This window comes from Numenius arquata, chromosome Z (genome assembly GCF_964106895.1).
Source record: "Numenius arquata chromosome Z, bNumArq3.hap1.1, whole genome shotgun sequence".
NCBI lineage: Eukaryota > Metazoa > Chordata > Aves > Charadriiformes > Scolopacidae > Numenius > Numenius arquata.
The window spans coordinates 45,254,661-45,277,128 of NC_133616.1; the positions used below are offsets into that span (position 1 = coordinate 45,254,661).

Sequence of the window (22,468 nt, forward strand, 5' to 3'; positions counted from 1 at the left end):
ACTTCTTGGGAGAAGCCTTCAGAAAGATCAGTCATAGGGGCTGATGTACGGAGTTGTCTGCCCCATCTCCTTTAGATTAAGACTGCCTCTGTGTGTGCGATGTTCACGGGTACTTGGTGGAATGAGACTTTCTGCTTGGCTTCTGGCTCAACCTCAGAAAGTGACCATGGGGTAGTAAAATGTGCAGTGTTTATTTACCATGGAACTGTGTTATCTTGGCTGAGGTACAGGGCTAGACTTGAAAACCCAACAGCATTTCAGGAGGTTTGTGAAGACTGCAGTAGCTTATGTAGCCAGTGTCTTGGTGGCTTGTTCTAGCCCATTTCTTGTACGTGCTATCTAGAAGTCCAGTCAAGATCATCTAGTGATGCTCGGTGTATGATCTGGTTATGAAATCCATGAAAGAAGACTCTGCTGATAGACCTGGGGCAGTACAATCCAGTGAATTAATTGTGGAATTGAAACTTGTAAAGGATGTTGAGTGTGGACCTGTATTAACCCTCTGTGACTTGCTTGAGGTAATTGCTGTGCAGCGATACCATGGGTTTTTGTATACCTGTGTTGGTACAGCTTAATATCAGACCTGCCAGAGTCAGCAGGAAGGTTGGGAATAAGCAGTCTTCTGAGAAGCATGAAGAAGGAGCTAAAAACACAACCTGCATTCCTGAGCTCCCATGAGGATGTGGGTCGCAGTCCTTCATGTACGGGAGGGCCCTGGAGGCCGTCTGGAGCAGAGGGACCTTTCCGGGAAGCCAGACTTCTGTGAGCTTCAAAGTCATCTCATATGTGCTAGTTTAACACTTCGGTCATCGTTGCTATAAAACCCCATTTGTCTCATGCCTTATTTCCCTGCCAGTAAAAGTAAGCAGCAGGAGAAGCTGGCTGGGCACTGGGCTTGCCAGCAATGGCAGCACCCAAAGGGAGAACATGGAGTACTGAGCTTGCCCACCGCAGCTGAGGAGTTACCAACAGGAGATCACCGTGGCCTGCCCTCTGAGATGAACCCACATAGGATCTCACCCTAGGATTTAAGGGTGAGGTGAATAACGTGAAGAGGCACACAAAAATCCCGCAGACCAGAGGTACAGCTGCTTCTGGAACAAAGGTTGGAGTGTGTTACATCCAGTCCCTCCTTACTCACCTACTCCGTAAGCAAGGTTTGCCAAGTCACTAAAGAAGCGCACAACACTTCGGAAAGATCTACTACTTTTGCTAATTAACTTCCAATTTTAAGGGAAAAAAAATTGTATTTTTTTAACCTATTAGCTTCTCTGGACCTCAGTTTCAAGATTTGCAAGCACTAGGTATATTACTTGTGAAATACAAATAACATTTTATTTTGCGCTATGATATAATCATAAAACAAATGGCACTACATCTAATCTGTGGCACAGACAGGAGGATAGTACTCAGCAGTGCTAGAGAAGAACTATGTGTCATCTCATGCAATTAAATATTCACAAATGTGAATCTTTGAGATGCATGAAAATGAATGTACATCAAACTTGCAATTTCACATGGTCTAAACTTCCAGGATATGAAATTACATAAAACAGAATGGTTGCAGATAAGAAGCTGAATGTGAAGTGGTTCTTCGCATTTTACAGAAATATAGTTATGTTTCTTTCTTAGATATCTCAAAAATAAGTAAACTTTGGGAATTAACTCTTTCTTTTGGATCTTAAAGGAACTTGTGTAATCAGTGCTGCTGTTCATAGAGGGCTAGTAAGTTTCACAGAGACTTCTTCCACAGGATGAGCGATCTACATGAAAAGCAGACTGGATAACCGTGGTTTTGGTGCAGTTTTTCAGCTTCTTCCTCAGCCGAGGGTCCGGCTCCGCTGGCTCACCAACATGTGTGATGGTTAGCCCAGTGCCAAACCATGCCAAGTGCATAAAGGTGCTGGGTTTTTCTGTGACTGCTGCCACGGCTGGGGAAGGAGCTACAGTGAGTCTGACTGCTCCACATGGCATGGCCATGCTCCAGTTAACAGCCTCCTGGCAACTGCAGCAGACATCCACTTGGAAACATGTGGGCAAAAGTTCCATGTGACCTCTGCATCCCTTAGTCCAGTAGTTGGAAATGAAGAGAAATGCCAGCACTGTGTCACCACCCAGGTTTCTGTTCATCATCACAAAGTGCTGCAGAGGTACAGACCTTAGCCCAAAAATCTGCTATTTTTTCAGTCAGGAGCAAAGAATGAGAGAATATGCATGTGTATCCATTTGAAAGATGTTTCAGACAAGCCTCTGTAAAATAATGAACTGTATTTAATCTTTAGGAATTCCATTTTAATGTCTATACAACAACAACAAAAAAAAAGATTATTAAAATGACCTCTCTTCCTTCCAGTCTATAATTCTTATATTTAATGGTGCTTTGTTTCAATAATTGCTCTCATGCAGAAAATATTACAACACAAATAATACTCAGAACAATACTCTCATTATGGTCTAGGCAGCTCAGTGAAAGCTCCAAGAACTCATTAAAATACACTTTTCATGCAATTTGCATTACAGTAATGCAGATTAAGTCTCTTGAAAAGTAGACATGATAAAGAAGTCAAATGTATTTCCAGAAATTTGCCCAGACTGTTTAGCTGTTGTTATATCTTAATCCCATTATTTTTCATAAGCAGAACTTTAAATCATTAACTGATTATTTTTTCCCTACAGAAAGGCAACATAAATTAGGGTGTACTTTCTGAATTTTTTTAAATATCAATACAGTGCAAAATATAGCAGATAATATGACCATCTTTGCAGTCTCCAAGGCATTTCTATGTAATAATGTTGCTTTTATGAACAGCAAAAACGGTTCTCCCCAGTGGACAGTCATCTCAGTATATGTCCTTAAACTGAAAGGACATTGGTTGTTTTTTAAGAATAGCTTAAGGTCAGGTTTCCTATTTACTTCACTTCAGAATCTCTTTTTCTCTTGACAATTATTATCATCACTACTGCCAGACTGCTGACTGAGCTGCGAAAAGGGGTGTCTTCAGTTTATTCCTCTCCCTCAAATACAAAGTCTAGATGTGCTTATGTACTCTCTTCTTTCTGCCTGGGCAGCTAGAACACTTACTGGAAATACTCTTAAGGGCAGTAGTGGCTTTTCCTTGTAGGAAAGGTGTGGTATTGTTCAAGTACCACACACATGCTGAATGTAATGCACTGTTTCAAAGAACAGAATATATTTGCAAAGAGTTGAATGCTTTGTGGAGTTTAGAAACTGAATAGTAGGACAGCTACCAGTAACTATTTCAAAGAAAGCTTTAAATTTTTTATTTTTTCAATTGGGGGGGGTGGAAATCTGATGCTTTACTGGTAGTATGAGCTAATTCATGTTTTATTTTCTAGATGTCCCATCTAGTATGCTTTGAGTATACTTCATATTTAATTTTATTCTTTTAAATGTGCATGCAGAGGGTTGGTGGGTTTTACTTCATTTATATTTAGATACAGCCAGCCCTGGTTTTTTGGTTTTTTAAACCTTTTTTTTGTTCAAAAATAAGACTCTTACTGGATTCTTTTCAGGGGAAGAAGGGGTAGTTACTGTTTTGGGTATTGAATTGAGTAATTTTCATCTTTTTTGATACTGACAACATTTAAAGCATCTGGATCCTTTTCAGCGCTGGTCTGAGAATATCTATGCTAAAAGAAACCTGTTGGTTAAAATAAGCTCATTAATAACTCTGCTTTTGCTCTTCAAGTGTTGCAGGTGGAGAGCTCTTTGACTTCTTAGCTGAGAAAGAATCTCTCACGGAGGAGGAAGCCACAGAATTTCTCAAACAGATACTTAATGGTGTTCAGTATCTCCACTCGCTGCAAATTGCCCACTTTGATCTCAAGGTACGTTGAGCAGATAAAAAGTTTGACAACTGTAAGCAACATCCACTGAAATCCTATGTAACACCAGTCACAAGTCTGCCATCATGCAGATGTTGACTGTAGTTTTGTTTTGGTAGCTTATGTAGATGGGGGAAACCTCAGCCATTGAAAAGAAATTACTGAACCATAAATGAACCAAGCTCCCAGATGTTTTTAATGTAAGATTTTTCATGGAAAATGGTGACTTCCAATGAAATGAAACCATTCTGAGGAAGCAATCTGGAAATAAAAATTGTGATTATGATTTTATGGAATGCAAATGGGATCTGGATGGAACATTCTGAACAGGATGCCCTTTTTTCACCTTTTTTTTTTGTTGTATACATTTTATGTTCACGTGAACATTATAGATATTAAATTGAAACAGTACAGGCTTAAGTGGAAAAATTCTTGTGGAGCAGACAGAGCAGATAATTTCCTCTTTTTTATTTTTCAGGGCTTTTTTGTTTGTTTTTAGAATAACTGTTTATTGCATCCTCTTGGTAATGATAAGACAGGTTTTGCATCTAAACTCAGTTATTGCTTTTTTTAATGTTTTGATTTTAGAATGTTTTATTCTGTAAGATTTTTTTCAGAGGTAGACAGCTGGACATTTCCTGAAGTCTGCTGAAGTCAGCAGCTACGTCTTTAACAGGAAAGGGAGGCGTAATTATTCTATTGCAGTACACTTCTGAAAAGAGTGCTGTGTTCTGGGGATGAAATCGGAAAGGGAATTGTTTTCAGATTAAGCATACCATTTCCAGTCTCATCTTCATTACATACAGTAACATATTTGTGTGACAGCAGGAGACAAGAATTATGAATCTAGTAAGAAATAAATTTCTTACAATATGGAATGTAAACATGCTTACAACAAAACAAAAGCATCCTTACACAGGATACCAAGAATATATGAATTACAGTATGCAGAACAATACAAGTATGCAATAGAAATGCAGGGAGGGAAGGAAAAAAATTGCATTTGCACATTTCAGCCCCTATAACTGGGGAAGAAAGGTAAAAAAAGGATGATGATGAAGAGCTGTCCTTAATGACTCCAGAAGTCCTTAACAATGTGAGCAGGATTGATGTAGCTCCAGGAACTCTTCAGAGGATGCCAGCTAGTGGGCTAAGGTACATAAGAAGGTACATAAGTCCATGGGACCTGATGAAATCCATCCACAGGTCCTGAGGGAGCTGGCAAATGAGGTTGCTAAGCCACTTTCTATTACATTTGAAAAGTCATGGCAGTCCAATGAAGTTCCCACTGACTGGAAAAGGGGAAACATAACCTCCACTTTCAAAAAGGGAAAAAAGGAAGACCCTGGGAACTACAGGCCGGTCAGTCTCACCTCTGTGCCCAGCAAGATCATGGAGCAGATCCTCCTGGAATCTTTGCTAAGGCACATGGAAAATAAGGAGGTGATTGGCGACAGCCAACATGGCGTCACCAAGGGCAAGTCGTGCCTGACAAATTTGGTGGCCTTCTACCGTGGTGCTACAGCATTGGTAGATAAGGGAGAAGGAACAGACATCGTCCACCTGGGCTTATGCAAAGCATTTGATGCTGTCCCACACAACATCCTGGTCTCCTGGATTTGATGGATCAACCATTTGGTGGATAAGGAAGTGGCTAGATGGCTGCACTCAAAGGGTTGCAGTCAACGGTTCAATGTCCAAGTGGAAGCCAGTAATGAGTGGCGTTCCTTGGGGGTCAGTACTAGAACCAGTGCTGTTTAACATCTTTGTTGGTGACATGGACAGTGGGATTGAGTGCACCCTCAGCAAGTTTGCCGATGCCACAAAGCTGTGTGGCACAGTCAACATGCTGGAGGGAAGGGATGCCATCCAGAGGGACCTGGACAGGCTTGAGAGGTGGGCACATGCGAACATCATGAAGTTAACCCAGCCCAGTGCAGGGTCCTGCACCTGGGACGTGGCAATCCCAGGCACAAATACAGGTTGGGTGGAGAATGGATTGAGATTCTATGATTCTATGACAGGATGTGGAGACTGAGTAGCTGGTTCTGTGTGCTAGTTAAACTGATGGAGTGCAGAAGCAGTCTCCATTGATGATAATCTTGACATTTTATCTTCTTTATTCTAGTTTTGCAAATCTTTATTGTAAAATAATCCTAAATCCATATTCTAAAATACAGCTAAAAAAGACATGTGAACCTGCTCTTAATCCTCTTTTGTATGTTGAGCCTTAAAGTCTGGGAGCTGCACCATTCCTAAAGTTTCTTTTGGAGAGCCAAAGGGAACAAAATATACCTCGCTGATTGCTTGTGCATTGTGAAAGAAACCACTTTCAGGGAATAATGTTAACCAAGCCCAAATGCTAGTTTATAGGACTTTGTTTCTTGCAACCTCCTAGCACTGCTTGAATGGCCATAGCACAGGGGCTGTGGTCTTTACTGAAGCCAGCATGTTACATTTAGGACCTGTCCACATATAAACAGTAACTGTTTTATCTACAAGAAGTAAAATCTTGGCCTTGTGGAAATCATAGCACTTTGTCATGAACATGAAATCCTAGTTTACTGGAGTTAATTTTTAGCATATGTTAGATCATAATAGGAAAAAACAGGATTTTTCTGCTGAAGACACAATTCAAGAGGCTGAAGGGAGGTAAAGAGAAGTGTCCAATGCAGAAGAGTGCTGGTACGTGTCAGACATTTTGTACCTATGTATAATCTCTCTTTCTCTCCCCCTTCCTCCTTCTCAAAGCCTGAAAACATAATGTTGTTGGACAGGAATGTACCAAAGCCTCGAATCAAGATCATTGACTTTGGTTTAGCACACAAAATTGACTTTGGAAATGAATTCAAAAATATCTTCGGAACACCAGAGTTTGTTGGTGAGAAAACTGTTGTTTCTTCTAACTATTATTTCTCAGTCTGTGAAACGGTGTATGTGGCTTAGCTTGGTTTGGCTGAGTGATAGGTTATGTAATTTGGGTGTAATTCATGACATGAAATTTAAGTAAGCAATTTGTAGCATTTAGTTCCAACTTAGACCCCCATTAAGATGTTTTCATCTATCAGCATCTTAGCTTATTATCTCTGATATATGTAGGCTCAGAGTGACATAGCTCTATTCTTTGACTAGGTACTGATCTTCCTGCTTTCTCCTTTAGCTCCTGAAATAGTAAACTATGAGCCTCTTGGTCTTGAAGCAGATATGTGGTAAGTTATTGGATCTTACTTGAAATAAATCTCTCAGGTTTATTCTTATGGTCTAACCTTTTTTTTTTTTTCTCTCCTCTCTCTCCCTCCATCTGTTTCTCTCCCCTCTCCCTCATCCTTTTTTTTTTTATCTCTCTTTTTCCCTTCACTCCAGGAGCATTGGTGTAATAACTTATATTCTGTAAGTACCAAAATCAATGGGTTGTTCTTGCAAATGCTGTTTTTTTAATTCTGATTGTATCTTTTGGGTTTTTGGTGGTGTCTATACAAGTCAAACCCTTTTGGTTTCACTTCATGATTCAAGTTGAATGATTGTAAAAACAATAGTATAATTATTGAAAGAATGGCCATTAATCAGCATCGAGATAGCACAGGAAGCTGTCTTCAAATCGGTAGGTGATTTTCCACAGCGGCTTTACCTTAATATTTTCTGAAATTACAGCAAAGTTTTTGCACAGCTAGATCACATCTTCCTGATAGTACATTTGTGGTCTTAAAGCAGAAAAGAAAATGTTCTCTTTCTGCTGTTGTATCATCTCAGAGGATTGAAACAGCAATGTTACAACATGTGATGAGAGGAATATTCTGTCTTTCTTGCAGTCTAAGTGGTGCATCACCATTTCTTGGAGAAACCAAACAGGAAACATTAGCAAATGTGTCTGCTGTGAATTATGAATTTGAAGAAGAGTTCTTCAGTAATACCAGTGCCCTTGCTAAAGATTTTATACGAAGACTTCTAGTCAAGGATCCAAAGTGAGTTGTTTCTCTTGTGTATGCACTGTTGCAGCCTATGTCTCTAATATTTCAAATTACATCATATTTTGAAGTGTTAGTTTAATAAACATATAGCAGTATGATCTTTTTGCTATCTGAAATAGTTCTGTCTTTTATTCTGTTAAAGGAAGAGAATGACTATTCAAGATAGTTTGCTGCATCCTTGGATCAAGGTTAGCATGTAATTCATTCTTTGTTGTACTGTTTTTAATCATTCTTCATTTCATACTTACCTTTCACTTTTCAAGTTCCTTAACAAGGAAAATTAGCGTAATTGTTTAATATAACTTACTGTTTTTGAAAGCTGTCTGTGTGATAACTAATACATGCAGAATGTAGACTTCATTAACATATCCTCTATATAAGTTAGCAATAAGGAAGTAGTCCACTATTGAGATTAAAATAATGTTCAGGCAGAGAAGCTAATCCTCAGGGAGCATTGCACTGGCAAAGATACATTCTCTGAATCCAGTCCAGTTTCCTTTCATATTTGTCATCTTCTAATCACTTATTTAGATCGGGCAAAAAGGAGTCATCTCTCTTCTGTCCTCCTTCTTTAGACTGAAGAAAGCAGTTGATGCGGGGTAGTGGTACGCTTCTCCTTTCAGTGTTCCACAGTGTTTGGTTTGGATCAAGGTGTTGTAGGTTGAGAGGGAGTAAATGGGACCTATCTTTCTTCTTAATGTGTGCCACTTAATTTTTTCAATTCTATATTGGTTTTTAATAGTGAGTAGTAAACCTCTTCAGTGCCATTGATTTCCTAGGTCTTGGGGATGCATAGTGAGTATTTGACCTCATTCCATTTCCCAGAGAACCAGTTAGGATATTTATCTGTGCCACAGCTGCTTCAGTTCACAGTTCAGCATCCTAGGGCAGACATTTCTACACCAATATGCCAAACTACAGATTTGACTGTGCTTTGCTGACTTTCTGGCTGGGTAATCTTAAACAGTTGAAACATGTCGAACATATTGAAATGATCTTTTAAACTGCTGAAGCAAGTGTTAGTCTGTCAGGGACCAAGAACTCCACTCCTGCAGCAAGACATGTTGTTTCATACTCTGTTGTATTCCTTTATATCTTAATTTTCTGGGCATTCTCATCCCACTGGTCATATCCTCTTTTCTCCCTTTCCATCACTACCTTTATCTGCATTTCTCTCTAAAAATGACTTCAAGTATGGGACCATATTATGCAGAATTTGTTATGCTCCACCAGTAACTGGTGCTTAGTATTAGCTTATGAGAAGGTTCAAAGGGTGCAGCCTTAAAACTTGCTGTACATGTAGGTGGGATGTGATTTTTTTGGGTCTCAGCAGCATCCAGTTGATTACACTGACACTGAAACGAAGTTTGACTGCATTTAAAATCATCCGAGAAGACAAGATTTATCTAGGAGATGATAACCGTTTTCTCTGTCACAGAGGTGAAGGATAAAGCTGAATGTTCTGTTGGGTGTTGGCTTTTTTTATGTAAAAGGAAAAAGGACATTTTAGTGTTGCATGAAACATTCTTAGGTCTGGATTTCCTTTATTGCATTTTTTTCAAGAAATTCCACCTGCATGCCCCACTAGGCTGTGAATGTTAAAATGATGTGCTTTAATAATGTTATGTAATAATATTTTGTAATAATTACTTTATTATTACAGTATGATTACAGTGCTATTATACTGTAAGTGGAAGTCATCACTGAAGGGCAAGAGTCTTACGTACAGGAAGATGCTTTATGAAAGTTCTGTTTGTAATTGTGGGATAATTTACAACAGCTTTATTTTACTTTTGTGCATAGCCTAAAGACACCCAGCAAGCACATAGTAGAAAAGCATCTGCAGTGAATATGGAGAAATTCAAAAAGTTTGCAGCACGACGAAAATGGAAAGTAAGTTGTTCAATAAATCTTCAAAATGTTGATGACATACAGATGCAGTAACGTTACTTGCTCCAGGTACACGTCAGTGACTTTGAAAGTGGAGAAGAAGGAAAAAGAAACTCCTTCCTCTGTCATTTGGAATAAATTAGGTGTTTGAGTATGGTGGTATGGGAGAAGACTTCTTTATTACTAATCTGCATACAAATGCTTATGTGTGGATTGTTTGTTTTATGCATCTAGATGTATGCTGTCATCATTTGTCTTGGTAATGTTTTCAGAGAAAAGGCACTTCTAAGTGTAGGTGCGTGTTTTCGTGACAGTAATCCCAGTAAATCAAACATCCCTTAAGCAGGTCTCACAGAATTAATTATTCCAGTAGTTATGCCAACACTCAACAAAGGAAAGAAAAACTAGTCTTTTCTGCAAAGGATTTTTGGTCTACAACTGCCAACCTATGTAGAAGGCTGGCATTGCTTAATCTTTCCAGAAGTAGGGCAAGGTATTAGTTGAAAGCATTGATCTTTGCAAGGAGCAGTTGGGATAATGCAATTACCCCTTCCTCTTAAGCATCCTCCATGGGGAATTCATACTGATGCTAAGCAAGGGGAGGACTGTTGTACGAAAGATCTGTTCGTCGTGAGGAGAGATAACACGACACAACAGAAGCTGCTATTATTAGAAAAGGAGTTTTGTAACAGAGCCCAAGAAATAAGATGATTTTACTAAGCTATGGACCGAAGGCACAAAATATCCAGCTATGCAGTACAACTTTTTTGCCACAGTTAAGTGTCTGTGTTAGGTGAACATCTATGGTATTCACAAAATATAAGTACTATTCCGCTGCCCTAGATTGAAATGGTGGGTCTAGGAATATCTTAAACTGTTTTGTAATATGGCATTTAGAGGAATGCTGTCAGCTAATTTACACTGTTTAGGTTTTCTCTGTGTACATACTTTAAAATACATACATTTAAATATTTTAATGTGAACAAGAGGATGCAGTGCAAGTCTGTTTTGCTTTGTGAAATAGTAGCAACCCAAAAATATTATGTAGCTTTGCTTAGTGCATATGAATAGCCTATGTGGAATATTAATGTCAAAAGAAATTGACAGTTGAAATGCAATATAAAAAGGAGATGGAGGGCATTTAAGTCAAACCCCAGTTTGTTTTGCTAATACAACAGTATTCCTTTAAAATCTGTGGAATAGCACCGTATCACAAGTATTCTGTTTTGAGGGTTTTTTTACATGTAGCTTTTTTCTTCTTGTTTTTAAAAAGCAATCAGTGCGCTTAATATCTTTGTGCCAAAGATTGTCAAGATCTTTCTTGTCCAGAAGTAACATGAGCGTCGCTAGGAGTGATGATACTCTGGTAAGTGTGTACTTATATGCCTCAGAATGCTATATATGAAACTTAACATTTTCTGAAATTATTCTAACAGAAATACTGGGCTACAGAAAATGTGCATAATTATATCTCAGAAGAAATAGATTTTAAGGCTACATAGATCAGTTATCCATGGTCAGATCTTCCGCATGACACAAACCTCGAAATTTAATTTATTAATTACCATGGTGAGGCTGATAGCTAGTGCCTCAAAGTCATCTATTTGGGTTTTGAAGTTCCGAATCAGCAGGATTTTTTGTACTGTAGCAATTATAATGTGAAAAAGCTACATCTCTTTTATGGCACTGTGTACAGTACAATAACATTGCTTTTTTTAACATAATGTTCAAAATCCTTGAGACCCTCTTAGATGCTAGGCAGCAGTATTGCAAAAAGTAGTTGTTCAAGGAGGAAATTCTAAAGTTGGCCAGTATTCAGTTTGTGGTATTATATATGTCTACTAGATTTAAGTATTTAGGAGCAATTGCTGTATGCTTTATAATTACAAATGCTTGTAAATCCAAAAGCATTCTTACTTAGCTTACTCTCCAGGTTTTAATACACACTTCACAATTTCCCTGTGATCAGCAAAGTATGTATGTTAATATGGATAGAGCTGGGTAACCTCAGCTTTTCTGAACATTAATAGGATCAAACTTCAAAAATTCCGCAAAGCCCTTTTTATCCATATTAGGTTCCCTATGTCCCTTCTGTGCAACTCCACACTGCTGTTTCCATTTTTTCTCCTCTTACCTTTCTGCTTCCATGCTCTTTGTTCTCTCAGTCTTGCTCTCCTTTCCCTTCCTCCCCCACCTCAGTTGCTAGTTTGCCTTTTAACACTGGATAAGCATTCCACACCTGTGTTGCAGCAGAAAGGATCGTAGCCTAATGCTAGTGTTCTAAAAAAATCTGAAACCTCAGGAGAGAGGAGGTAAGAGTGATCGAAATATTTGGCTCAGTGAATTACAGTTATTTGACATTTTGGTGCATGAAAAACAAAGTTACACCTGCAGAGGTATCTAGGCTCACTACTGATGTTCTAGATTTTTAACTGGTCTGTTTCAGCCGTGGGAAGCTTGGTCCAGAGTACCTCTTCTGTGTCATATTCTTGGATGGCATGAAACCTGATACCCCAGCTTGTATTTGTGTGCCTCTTGGGTTTTTTAATGTTCACATATATGCATGGAATTCGTTTCATTTCATGCAAGTGTCGTATCTATTGAAAGTCCTAGGAGGAGAAAGAAAATACACCTAATAAAAGAAACCTGTTTGGAATCTCAGTGAGTAACGGGTTCGTGTATGAAGAAGAGAAAAGCACTAGGAAACTAGGAAAACGTGTGGAGGTTTTTGGTGTGAGTTTTCAAATAACATGCGTACATGTCAGCCATACGGTTTACAAAGGATTACAACTTGCAGCTGAAGCACTCTTAAACACTTAAAAAATTTTACTTTTTAAATTTTTTTAGATGTCTTGGCAGGTGTTGAGATGGGGATTTTTTTCTGTGAAGCTAACAATTTGTCTTTTTTCTCATTTAATTACAAGGATGAGGAAGATTCTTTTGTGATGAAAGCTATTATTCATGCCATCAATGATGACAATGTTCCTGGATTGCAGCATCTTCTGGGATCTCTGACAAATTACGATGTCAATCAACCCAACAAGGTAGTGTGGGTCTATGTTGAGGTGCGTGGGGGCTAGCTTTTACCCTGTTGAATAGAGAAACGTGGTTGTAAAATAGAATGTAACACCTGAAATGAAAAGGAAAAGACAAGTGGATGTGAAACAATTCTGACTTTCTTTAGGAGACATTTTAATGCGTTCTGTGTTCAGTCTTCTCAAACTACCTGAAAATGGAGCCTAATATTTTTTGCCCGTGCCTTTGAAAAAGTATTAATCAAATTTGTTGTCAGGAGCTGTGGTATATCGGATACCAGCCTTTGCTTTTGTTTGCAGTTGTTGTTTCCTGTGGCAGTTGAAGATGGCAGAGTATGTAGGAATAACCAGATTGCCAAAACTGACTTTGCAAAGCACTGTTAGAAACAAAAGTCCCATACTGCAGAAACTGGTTATGTGAACATAATGTTAGATGGTATCATTCATTTTCAGAAATGAAATTACTTGCCTACTACAGTATTTCAGTGCGGTGCTGCTCTACTAACGGGAGTATTGGAACTGAGACTAAGAGACCAGAGTTCTGTTGCTGGCTCTGCTGTTTAACCTTGAATAAATCATCTCTGCTCTAATTTTCACTTTTTTATATGATTATACTGACCTTGGTTATAAAGTACTTTGAGAAATATTCATGAAGAGCACTATAAAACATCTGTTATTTTAATGTGGTGAACTTTTTTATTTTTTAAAGATTTTTAATTATTATATTTTATTAAATTATATTAAATATTTTAATTATTATATTTTAATTATTATGTATTATATAAATTTTAATTCTTGAACTTTTCAAGAAATCACTGTATTTTGTGTTTTAATGGTGGACTTTCCCATATGTTGCTGGTGGCTTGTGTCTTTGAGGTGGTGTAGGAAACACCTTAGGTAATCTGTCTTAAAATGTAGATAGAAAGAAATTGCAAAGGCGAACATCCTTGCCCAATTGGGCTGGTGAGAGCTTAACATTAATATTCCTAATTTTAAAAGCATGCCTTTAATGTGTGGTGTCATGTAATAAATGTGAATTCATCCTAAAAATACGGAAAATTGCTGTGCAATAAATTTCTTTGTACCAAAGGGACAAAGTATTTTCTGTACAGTGTTCCCTGAAGACTTAATTTGAAACTGGAAATCCAGAGATTCCTCTCAATGCCTGCCTTCTGTTCCACTCTCTTTTCTTAATCCTTCAAAAATTAAGTATGTCATTCTTGCTTATATTTCACTGTTAGCACGGAACACCTCCACTACTGATTGCTGCTGGCTGTGGAAATGTTCAGATGCTTCAGCTGCTTTTAAAGCGTGGATCCCGTATTGATGTTCAAGATAAGGTCAGGGTTCTACTTTGTCACCGTTCTGTATAAGTTTTTCAGTACAGTTAGCAGAGGACAAACAGTTCAGACCAAGTTGTATTGGAAATGAAAAAATCTAGGCTGTAGAGCCTGTTTTTTGTCTTCCACAGCAAAAAGATAAAAGCAAATATGTAATAATGGCATTTATTACTAGTGAACGTTCTCTGATTTTGATCACTTCATTAGCCAAAGTAATTTGAATGATAGTAATCTTAAAATGTAGTTCGTGCTTACAAAATTGCCTCAATTAGTTTAAATTAGTAAGTGCCCTAAAACGCTGTGGTGAACTTTATTTAATATGGAATGATAAATGCACGTTTTAGCGATGGGGAATTTCGCAACAAAAACTCCTGTGTGATGGAGGGTAATCTTTGCAACAATATTTTGGTTTTTTTCAAAATATATTGTAATGGTTTGGGGTTCATTCAAAGCAAACTTGAAGCACGGTCTGATTCTCTATCTAATAGATGGTAAAGTAAGCAGCAGAAAGGTTTTTATCTCATGACTGTTCTTTCCAAAAAACTCCCTTACAAGGGAGAAGAGGATTATCCTTGCAAACTGTTAGTGATCCTGTTAATCATTGTTGCATAGAGGAGTTGGTGGTGGTGGTGGTGGTATGTGGTGTTGTTGAACCTATTTGACGCCAGGTTTTTTTTACAGTAAGTATGTTCATATAAGTTTGAATAGCTGTTCAATATGTCTACGTACATCTAAATGCATGTATACCTCAGTTGAAAAACTAGAATTAGGATTCTAAATTTGTTAATAACATCTGTAATCAAATATTTTTGACAGGCTGGATCTAATGCAATCTATTGGGCTTCTCGACATGGTCATGTAGAAACGCTGAAATTTCTCAATGATAACAAATGTCCTTTGGATGTTAAGGATAAGGTAAGAAAAAAGTTCTTTTCATTTTTCATGCAGAGAGCCTTTTTATTAATAGCTTTATCTTAGCAAAGAGAGGGGTCTTTCAACTGGAATGGTTTTCAACTGTGTCGTAATTCCAAAAATGTGACTGGATTTTGTTATTGTGGTTTTATAAACTGACATATAGGGCTGGCATACCACAGGTTTAAAGTAGCTGGATGTACTGATTATTTTCCTGACAAATGTTATCCAAGCGTGCATATTAAATGTGGTGAGTACATGGTGGGTAGGTGGGGAAGTAAAAACCTATATTTTCACTTGAAGACTAGATTTCTCATTGGAGCTCAGGGTAAAATCGTGATTCTGTTTTTCATTCCTCTTGATTGAAAATCACTTTTGTCTGACAAGTAAATTTGACTGTTATTAAGTTGAGTATAATGAAGCCTAGCAATTCATAGCTGATGAGCACTTACCTTGTCTCCAGCAGTCTTGAGCAACATTTGCCCTAGAAACTAGTTGCTGTTAAAGTCTTGTACCATAGCAATGTTTTTATACTAGCCAAAGCTCCAGTACAGAGGCAGTTATACTTGTGAAACATAGTTTGCTTTGTGCAGGGAATCAGTGCAAGGCAAGGCACACTAGCAAAATTAGTGTTCAACTCCTGATAGGGTTACTAGGAAAAAGGTTATGCTTTTAATAAAAATACCATTTCTTTTTCATATAATTTCAACAAAAGATTGCAAGTAATTACACGTAATGACCAAAATATGCCAGAATATACCAAGGTTTTAGGCCTGCTCCTTACATTTGTATGTACAGGGCAGAGGAGAGGCATATGGAAATAGTATGAATAGAAATAGGACTTCTGTTGCACACGCAGCTGCTGCCTCATGTTGTGCAGAAATCCTATTGTGGCTGTGACCTGGACTGAGCTAAGTTGGAAAATAAGTTCTGAAAAAGTAAGGCCTTTGAAGAAATAACCTGACAGGTGATGGTGTAACTGTCACATAACAGCTACAGTTTGTAAGGGGGAGATCTCTGCTGAACATGTCTGCGCTGCTGGGTTATGGGGAGGGGGTATTACCCCATGCAGCATACAGGCATTCAGGCTGTACACGGGTGGGTGTATCTAGGGCTGACATATGATATTATGCTGGCATGTTCTTCTGTAATTGCAGTCTGGGGAGACCGCTCTCCACGTCGCAGCTCGGTATGGGCATGTGGATGTGGTTCAGTTTCTGTGTAGCATTGGATCCAATCCAAACTTTCAAGACAAGGTGAGTCACGGACACTGTTTTTCTTCAATACTTAAGGCTTTAGTTCAGGTGATCAAAACTCCTAGTCTTGCCTTGCGGCCTCTGCAATGTTTGCATTTGAAAATTAACAGAATTATACAGGTTTCGGTACCTCTTAAAAGACTACTGACAAACCAGTGTGGATGAACCAACTGCTGTTATAAAACACAGGTTGTCTCAAAAATGAAAGCTTAAAGATAAAGAAACTCAACATCATGAAGGTATGGGTGGCAATGTGTGCTCTGTGAATTCAGCTAAAGCTTTTTATTAGTTTTTGCTTGACTTCAGCTTATTTTCAGCCATCATGGGACTTTTCTGAAGTCTCAAGAACTCATTTCTGAAAATGAGAGGAGGGCTCAGGGGGACTTCTTTAGAGCTCTGAGCTCTTGTGAGAAAACGGGAAAGAAAAGGCTTTTTTTTGGAGCTTCCTGGATTCAAGCAAAAAGCAAATTAGAACTTCAGTCACAACTGAACTCAACTGAACTCAAAATGCCTGCAGTTTCAAAGGCTTGTTATGGTGCACATTTAAAGGACTCAGGTTTCTAGGTATCCAAGTCACTGCCTACACTCCTAAATCATGAGAATGTGCTTTTTGAACATGGTAGGCAGTGATCTGCCTCAAACTGCAAGTCTAGTGGGATTTGCATCTCCTTGGTGTGCAATCTGTTTTAATGAGACCCCTCTGTGCGTGATCAGAGCAACCTGAGGGATTAGTCCCTCAGCACACAGGGTGTAGAAGTTGCTTATGAATGAGGATCAGTTTTCAAGCGAGAGAACCAAGTTAGTTACCTTCAGGAGCATCGAAACATCTGTACTAAGATTGCTGACGTGCAAGGTGTTGTCAGTAGATAGTTTTATGGCAAGAAGTACAGACTCTCAGAATCCAGGTAATGATGAAAATCTAGTGCATTACTGTAATCACTTAGTATGGCAGCAGGAATTATTCTTACTTTGAGAACGTTAGCATTAGAAATCACAACATCTTGTATAGGGCTTACTTAGTAGATGATCTTTTTTCTTTCATGACATTTTTCTGTCTAAGTTAAGCTGGGGAATTGTTCCTTCTCACATTTGGCTCAGGTGTGTTGTTTTTTTATTTACATGTTGATAGGAAGAAGAAACGCCACTGCATTGTGCAGCTTGGCACGGCTACTACTCTGTTGCCAAAGCACTCTGTGAAACAGGTTGCAATGTGAACATTAGAAACAAAGAAGGGGAGACTCCGCTTCTGACAGCATCTGCTAGAGGTTACCATGACATCGTGGAATGCTTGGCAGAACACGGGGCTGACCTTGATGCAACAGACAAGGTTAGTTTGAGTTGCTTTTGGTCAGCAATTAAGTTCAGAGATCACAGGTGTTGCAGAGCCATGTGTCTGAATTGCTTCATTTGAATGCTGCATGCTAGCATTGTTTCCGTGATGCGGGTTTTCTGAGCAGTTCGCATGGAGACTGTTGATGACTGCAGTAGTTTTTAAAATTGCCCACTGATTATTTTTCCAGGGTTGGGGTTTTGCTGATTCATTATCAATTATCACCTTGTGAGTGATGAAAAATGGCAGGAACACTGAGTTCTGTAGTTGGCAACAAACTATTAACTTAAGAGAAAAAAGATGGATTTGCTGTTTGTCTTTGATTCCTATGGGCTCAATAAATCAGACCTATTTCCAATAAGCTAATTTCCACCTTTTAAAAAATATAACTCTATTTGATTCAGAATCCTTTTTTGTCTTCCATGCTGTAGTCCCAAAAAATAAATTTTCCATTTCATTGCTTATACTTTTGGTATGCGTTTAGCTGCCTTTATTGCTCATACTTTTGAAATAGTTATTAAAGCAAGTTTAGAAAAATTTTTTTCTTCTAAAAAATTAAATTGCTTTTTCCAGGCATGTTGTCTCTGTAAGTTGTTCCATGGAGAGAAAAAACTCTGTCTCTAAAGTTACTGATCACTAAGCAGATCGCATGACTTTTGCATCACTAACTTCTGTCAGTAAACAGTAGGATGGTTTACAATATTCAGCTGGTTGTTAGAGTTGGTCACTTTCCCACTTCCTAGGGAAGTCATCAGTCGAGAATGTGTATTTGCATTTCATCCATTCCACTGCAAAGCCCAGTGGCTTAATATAAATTTGCTTTCATCCCATGGCTGATTTGTTCTGACAGATACTGTGCATCTCCCTGCCCCCACCATCAAAGTGAAAACAAAAAACATTCTGAATCTTGAGGCAAGGAGATGCACCCAGTTACATGACATCATTGTGACTCTGCAAAATGCTTTGATTTTTAGCATTATTAAATCTCACTTAGAAGCTGTCTTGTGATTTCAGGATGGTCATATAGCCCTACACCTTGCTGTGAGAAGATGTCAAATAGAAGTGGTTAAAACTCTCATCAGTCAAGGATGTTATGTAGATTTCCAAGACAGACACGGCAACACTCCCTTGCATGTGGCCTGCAAAGATGGAAATGTTCCTATTGTGATGGCGCTCTGTGAAGCAAGTTGTAATTTGGATGTCACTAATAAGGTAAATGGAATACGGGTACTGAACTACTTTGTTTAATAGCTCACCTATTGCATTAGATGACCTTTTCCAGTTCTCTGGTATGAAAAATGTTCTTCCTTTTATTTTTTCTCTCTTCAAGTGGCCAAATGCAAAGCATTAAATACTCACCTTGCAAATTTACCTGTTTGTTTCAGTTGCACAAGTGATTCAAGATCCATGAAGAAAGAACCCAAGTGAATTATCACAGTGTATTTTGCCACTCAATTTTAATGTTGAAGTATATGCCAACCTTCTTCCCTATCTGTGTAGCTTTACTTTGTGCAGGTTACAACTAGCCACTGAAGAACAGATGAAATGCATTGCTACTGGCACAAGCAGGTGTTGATTTGATGTGATTTAATAACAGTAATTTATAAACAGAATTGAAGACTGGTACATTTTTATGAAAAATCTGCTTTGAATTCTTCCAATTACGTGAAATGGTCTGCACTGTCATCTAACAAGGGATTTAAATCAATTGCAGATTCTATTCCTGATTATAAAATAAGTGTTATATTGGTTGATTTATGTTTTTCTGCATTGAATTGATTTATTAAAGTAAATCTTAATCAAACATTTATCTTAGAATAGAAAAACTTTATTTATCTGTTAAACAAATTGCCACTGGCAGGGTACTGGAAATCTCAGAATTAAAATGCGCTTCAGAATTAAAAAGCAGTTCTCCAAAGAGAATGTTTAATAGCTTGTCTCTGAACTGAGATACTAGTGCCTTGTGTGCTTCTTCTGTCGTGCTAGTGTTGCAGTGCATGGGATAATTGAATGTGATGCTTTACAGGATTAACATTCTGGCTTTCTTCCTAGAGATATTTAAGAGAAAAGTAAGCTGTTTCAGAAAACTTTCCTTTGGTTAGTTTGAATAGGTTAAGGTCAGCCATTGGACTCTGCTGACAGGCTATGGGGCTTAGGGCTTGATATTTAGCTCTGAATGCCTTTCTCTGCCTTACTTAATTTTTATGTGTTAATAAATTAAAAAGTTATTCATAGGAGTGTTTATATTGCTATCTATGATTTGTTTAATTCAGGTGTTGTAGCTTCTTTGTTTTTCTGGAAAAGTACATATTCTGGCAATAACATTTTGGTAGTTAACGCTTCCATTTATTACCAAATCACTGACCTTCTCTGTATTAGCCAACTACAGAAAGTTGTGTTGGCTTGAGGGCTGTCCAGTGCAATCACTTTTGGTTTTAATCATTAAAATCATCAGTTGTCAAGTGAAAAAACTTACAATAATGAGCTCTCCAGTCCTGCCTCTTAGGTTAAACCTGATTGACTAGGCAATTAAATCTAAATCCACAGCCGAGAATACATTTTGGGGAAGGTGAGTTAATGCAGCACAAGGCAGGATTAGCACCTTTTTTCATAATGGAGAATGCTGAGCTGGGATCTGTGGCCTGGTTGCAAGCATGCTGTGGGAAAAATAATCTTCAGGTGTTCAGTGGGGGTAGGATCATGGCTACAGAAGCTGTGGTTAAATTTTTTGTTCTGTTTTTATTTTAGGGGTCATGTATACTAGAGTGATTTTAGAGTGCTTTTTATCTGAAAGGGTGAGTTTGAGTCTTACCAAGTAGAGAATCTTTATTTCTACTGGTTGTCTTCAGCAGTGAGTCCTGTAATGGGAGTGCATTAACATAGCAACCATCTGTCCTTGGTCCTCATATCTGACATTGTCCCACGTGCCCATAAAACTGACCGAAGGCACCATTTGTTTCTTCCACATACTTACATGCAGTAGAACATCATACACATCTATTTGAGTTGTGTTGAAGGGCTTTGAGGAGTCAGGCATATTTTCAGTTTGCAGCTGTCAGAAAGTTAGCTTTGCTTTCAAATACTCTTTTGTGAAGTAAGTTTGTGAGTTTGTTTCTGATTCTAGGGTTGGAACAGGGAGACCAGTATTGAAAGAACAAAAATGTGTTAAGGCATAGTAAGAAGAGTTACAAGCAGAGAATACATGGTAGTGATCTTTATCAGTAGCTCTGAACATGAAAGACCAGAAGTGGATGTTATGAGGACCTGTCAGTGGAGAGATTCAGGGGGAAAAGCAAAAATTGGGGCAGCTCTTTCCTCTGTCATTGAAAGCACAAATTCCTTCAGGCTGACTTCTTGCGTTTATTCCTTTGGGTGGAAGTGGGAAGACTGCCGACAGGTAATCTTCAGTAATACTTGGATTGAAATAGAATCTAGAGTTTTAAAGGTTAAGGACTTAGTGTTGCTTAAGTGGTTCATATTTAATTAAGGAAAATGCAATCAAATTTACAGGGAATTAGAAAGATATCCTGAAATATAGCCAAAAAACTCTAAAGGATTCCTTCACAGTTGTGAGGGATTTAGCTATAAAATTGTTTCCCATTTTTGAAGTAGTCAATCTAGCCTTTGTTTTCAATTGAGCTTTAAGCAGCTCTGCATAAGCTTTTTTCTGCAGTTTTTGCTTTGTACTTTTTCTTAGAGTTTTTACAAGGCCTTTGCTGTGTATCAGTATGTATAATTGTACAATACGTTCAATTATTAGTCATAAAATTTGGAGTTACATTCTTTGACAGATGTAATGACACTTTTTTCACCATGTTAGTATGGAAGAACACCTTTACATCTGGCAGCAAACAATGGCATTCTTGATGTTGTCCGGTTCCTGTGTCTCACTGGTGCCAATGTAGAAGCTTTAACCTCTGTAAGTATTGAGAGATACTGTTACGCTTCTTGCTTTTTGTGTATGATAGCAGGAAACAAATTCATCTCTTCAGGACGGAGGTTGGGGGAGGCACATGTGGGCAATGGTCAAAGCTAATTATGTGTTGAAAATAAATTTAAAAATGTTAGGCTCTTAAGTGTCCACAGCTTGAAAGCATTCTCTGTTGTCAGCTTGTTCCCTTTTTACAAATGAATTTGAAACTGATTAAGGTACAATACAGCTATTGATTCATCTACATCTAAGAATTCCTTCACCTAAGAAATAGTTGTAGAATTGTGTTTTCTGTAGGCACAGTGAGCCATTGTCATTAAGATGTACATCATTTCACATCAGGTACTGTTACCATACAAATGTATTGTATATATCATAGATATTTTTCTTCCTTTCAGGGGATTAAAAAGTTTTATTTTCATGGTGGGAGATGTGGGAGTGAATGGATGGGTGAACTAGTATGCACGTATCCTTATGAAACAAATAATTTATGTCAGATCAATCAGCATCACTGCTTCCAGTTAGCACCACTGAAGGTATTTTTCATTCTCACTAAAGTGGGAAACATCGTCCTAGCTGACATATCCAGAGCAGGATTGAAGTGTCCTTCATCATGCACACCTCATACACACATATGATACATTGTAAGCATCCTACACACCATGAGCTGGGTTTTGAACAAACTAACCAAGTTTTATTTTCAGATCCATTGGATCGGGTTGCTACTCCCTAACCAATGCATTCTGCATAGAAATATCTATCGCTCTGCATATTGAAATCATGTTGTGATTAGACTTCAGTCCATGTTTTTCAAAGTTCTTCTCCTTACAAAGTATCCCTAAGACAGCTAAGTGGAGGGAAAAAGGAGAAAACCTTTGTTTCATTTGCTTTACCCATTTGGTAGAAAATACAAATATTTTTGTTGTTTTCCTGTACATTTAGGACTGTGTTTTTTCCCTC

The 22,468-nt window shown here is 38.1% G+C and overlaps 1 protein-coding gene across 1 annotated transcript in view; it reads left to right on the top strand.

Moving 5' to 3' along the window:
* Window positions 1–22,468, top strand: part of DAPK1 (death associated protein kinase 1) — a 92,611-nt gene that overhangs the window by 50,280 nt on the left and 19,863 nt on the right. Inside the window, exons 3-17 of the mRNA XM_074165667.1 lie at window positions 3,711–3,849; window positions 6,598–6,727; window positions 7,007–7,055; window positions 7,210–7,236; window positions 7,656–7,808; window positions 7,957–8,002; window positions 9,618–9,707; window positions 10,978–11,070; window positions 12,629–12,748; window positions 13,981–14,079; window positions 14,896–14,994; window positions 16,149–16,247; window positions 17,377–17,574; window positions 18,592–18,789; window positions 21,398–21,496. Of these exons, the coding sequence (XP_074021768.1) occupies window positions 3,711–3,849; window positions 6,598–6,727; window positions 7,007–7,055; window positions 7,210–7,236; window positions 7,656–7,808; window positions 7,957–8,002; window positions 9,618–9,707; window positions 10,978–11,070; window positions 12,629–12,748; window positions 13,981–14,079; window positions 14,896–14,994; window positions 16,149–16,247; window positions 17,377–17,574; window positions 18,592–18,789; window positions 21,398–21,496 (1,639 nt within the window). The remainder of the gene's footprint in view (window positions 1–3,710; window positions 3,850–6,597; window positions 6,728–7,006; window positions 7,056–7,209; window positions 7,237–7,655; window positions 7,809–7,956; window positions 8,003–9,617; window positions 9,708–10,977; window positions 11,071–12,628; window positions 12,749–13,980; window positions 14,080–14,895; window positions 14,995–16,148; window positions 16,248–17,376; window positions 17,575–18,591; window positions 18,790–21,397; window positions 21,497–22,468) is intronic.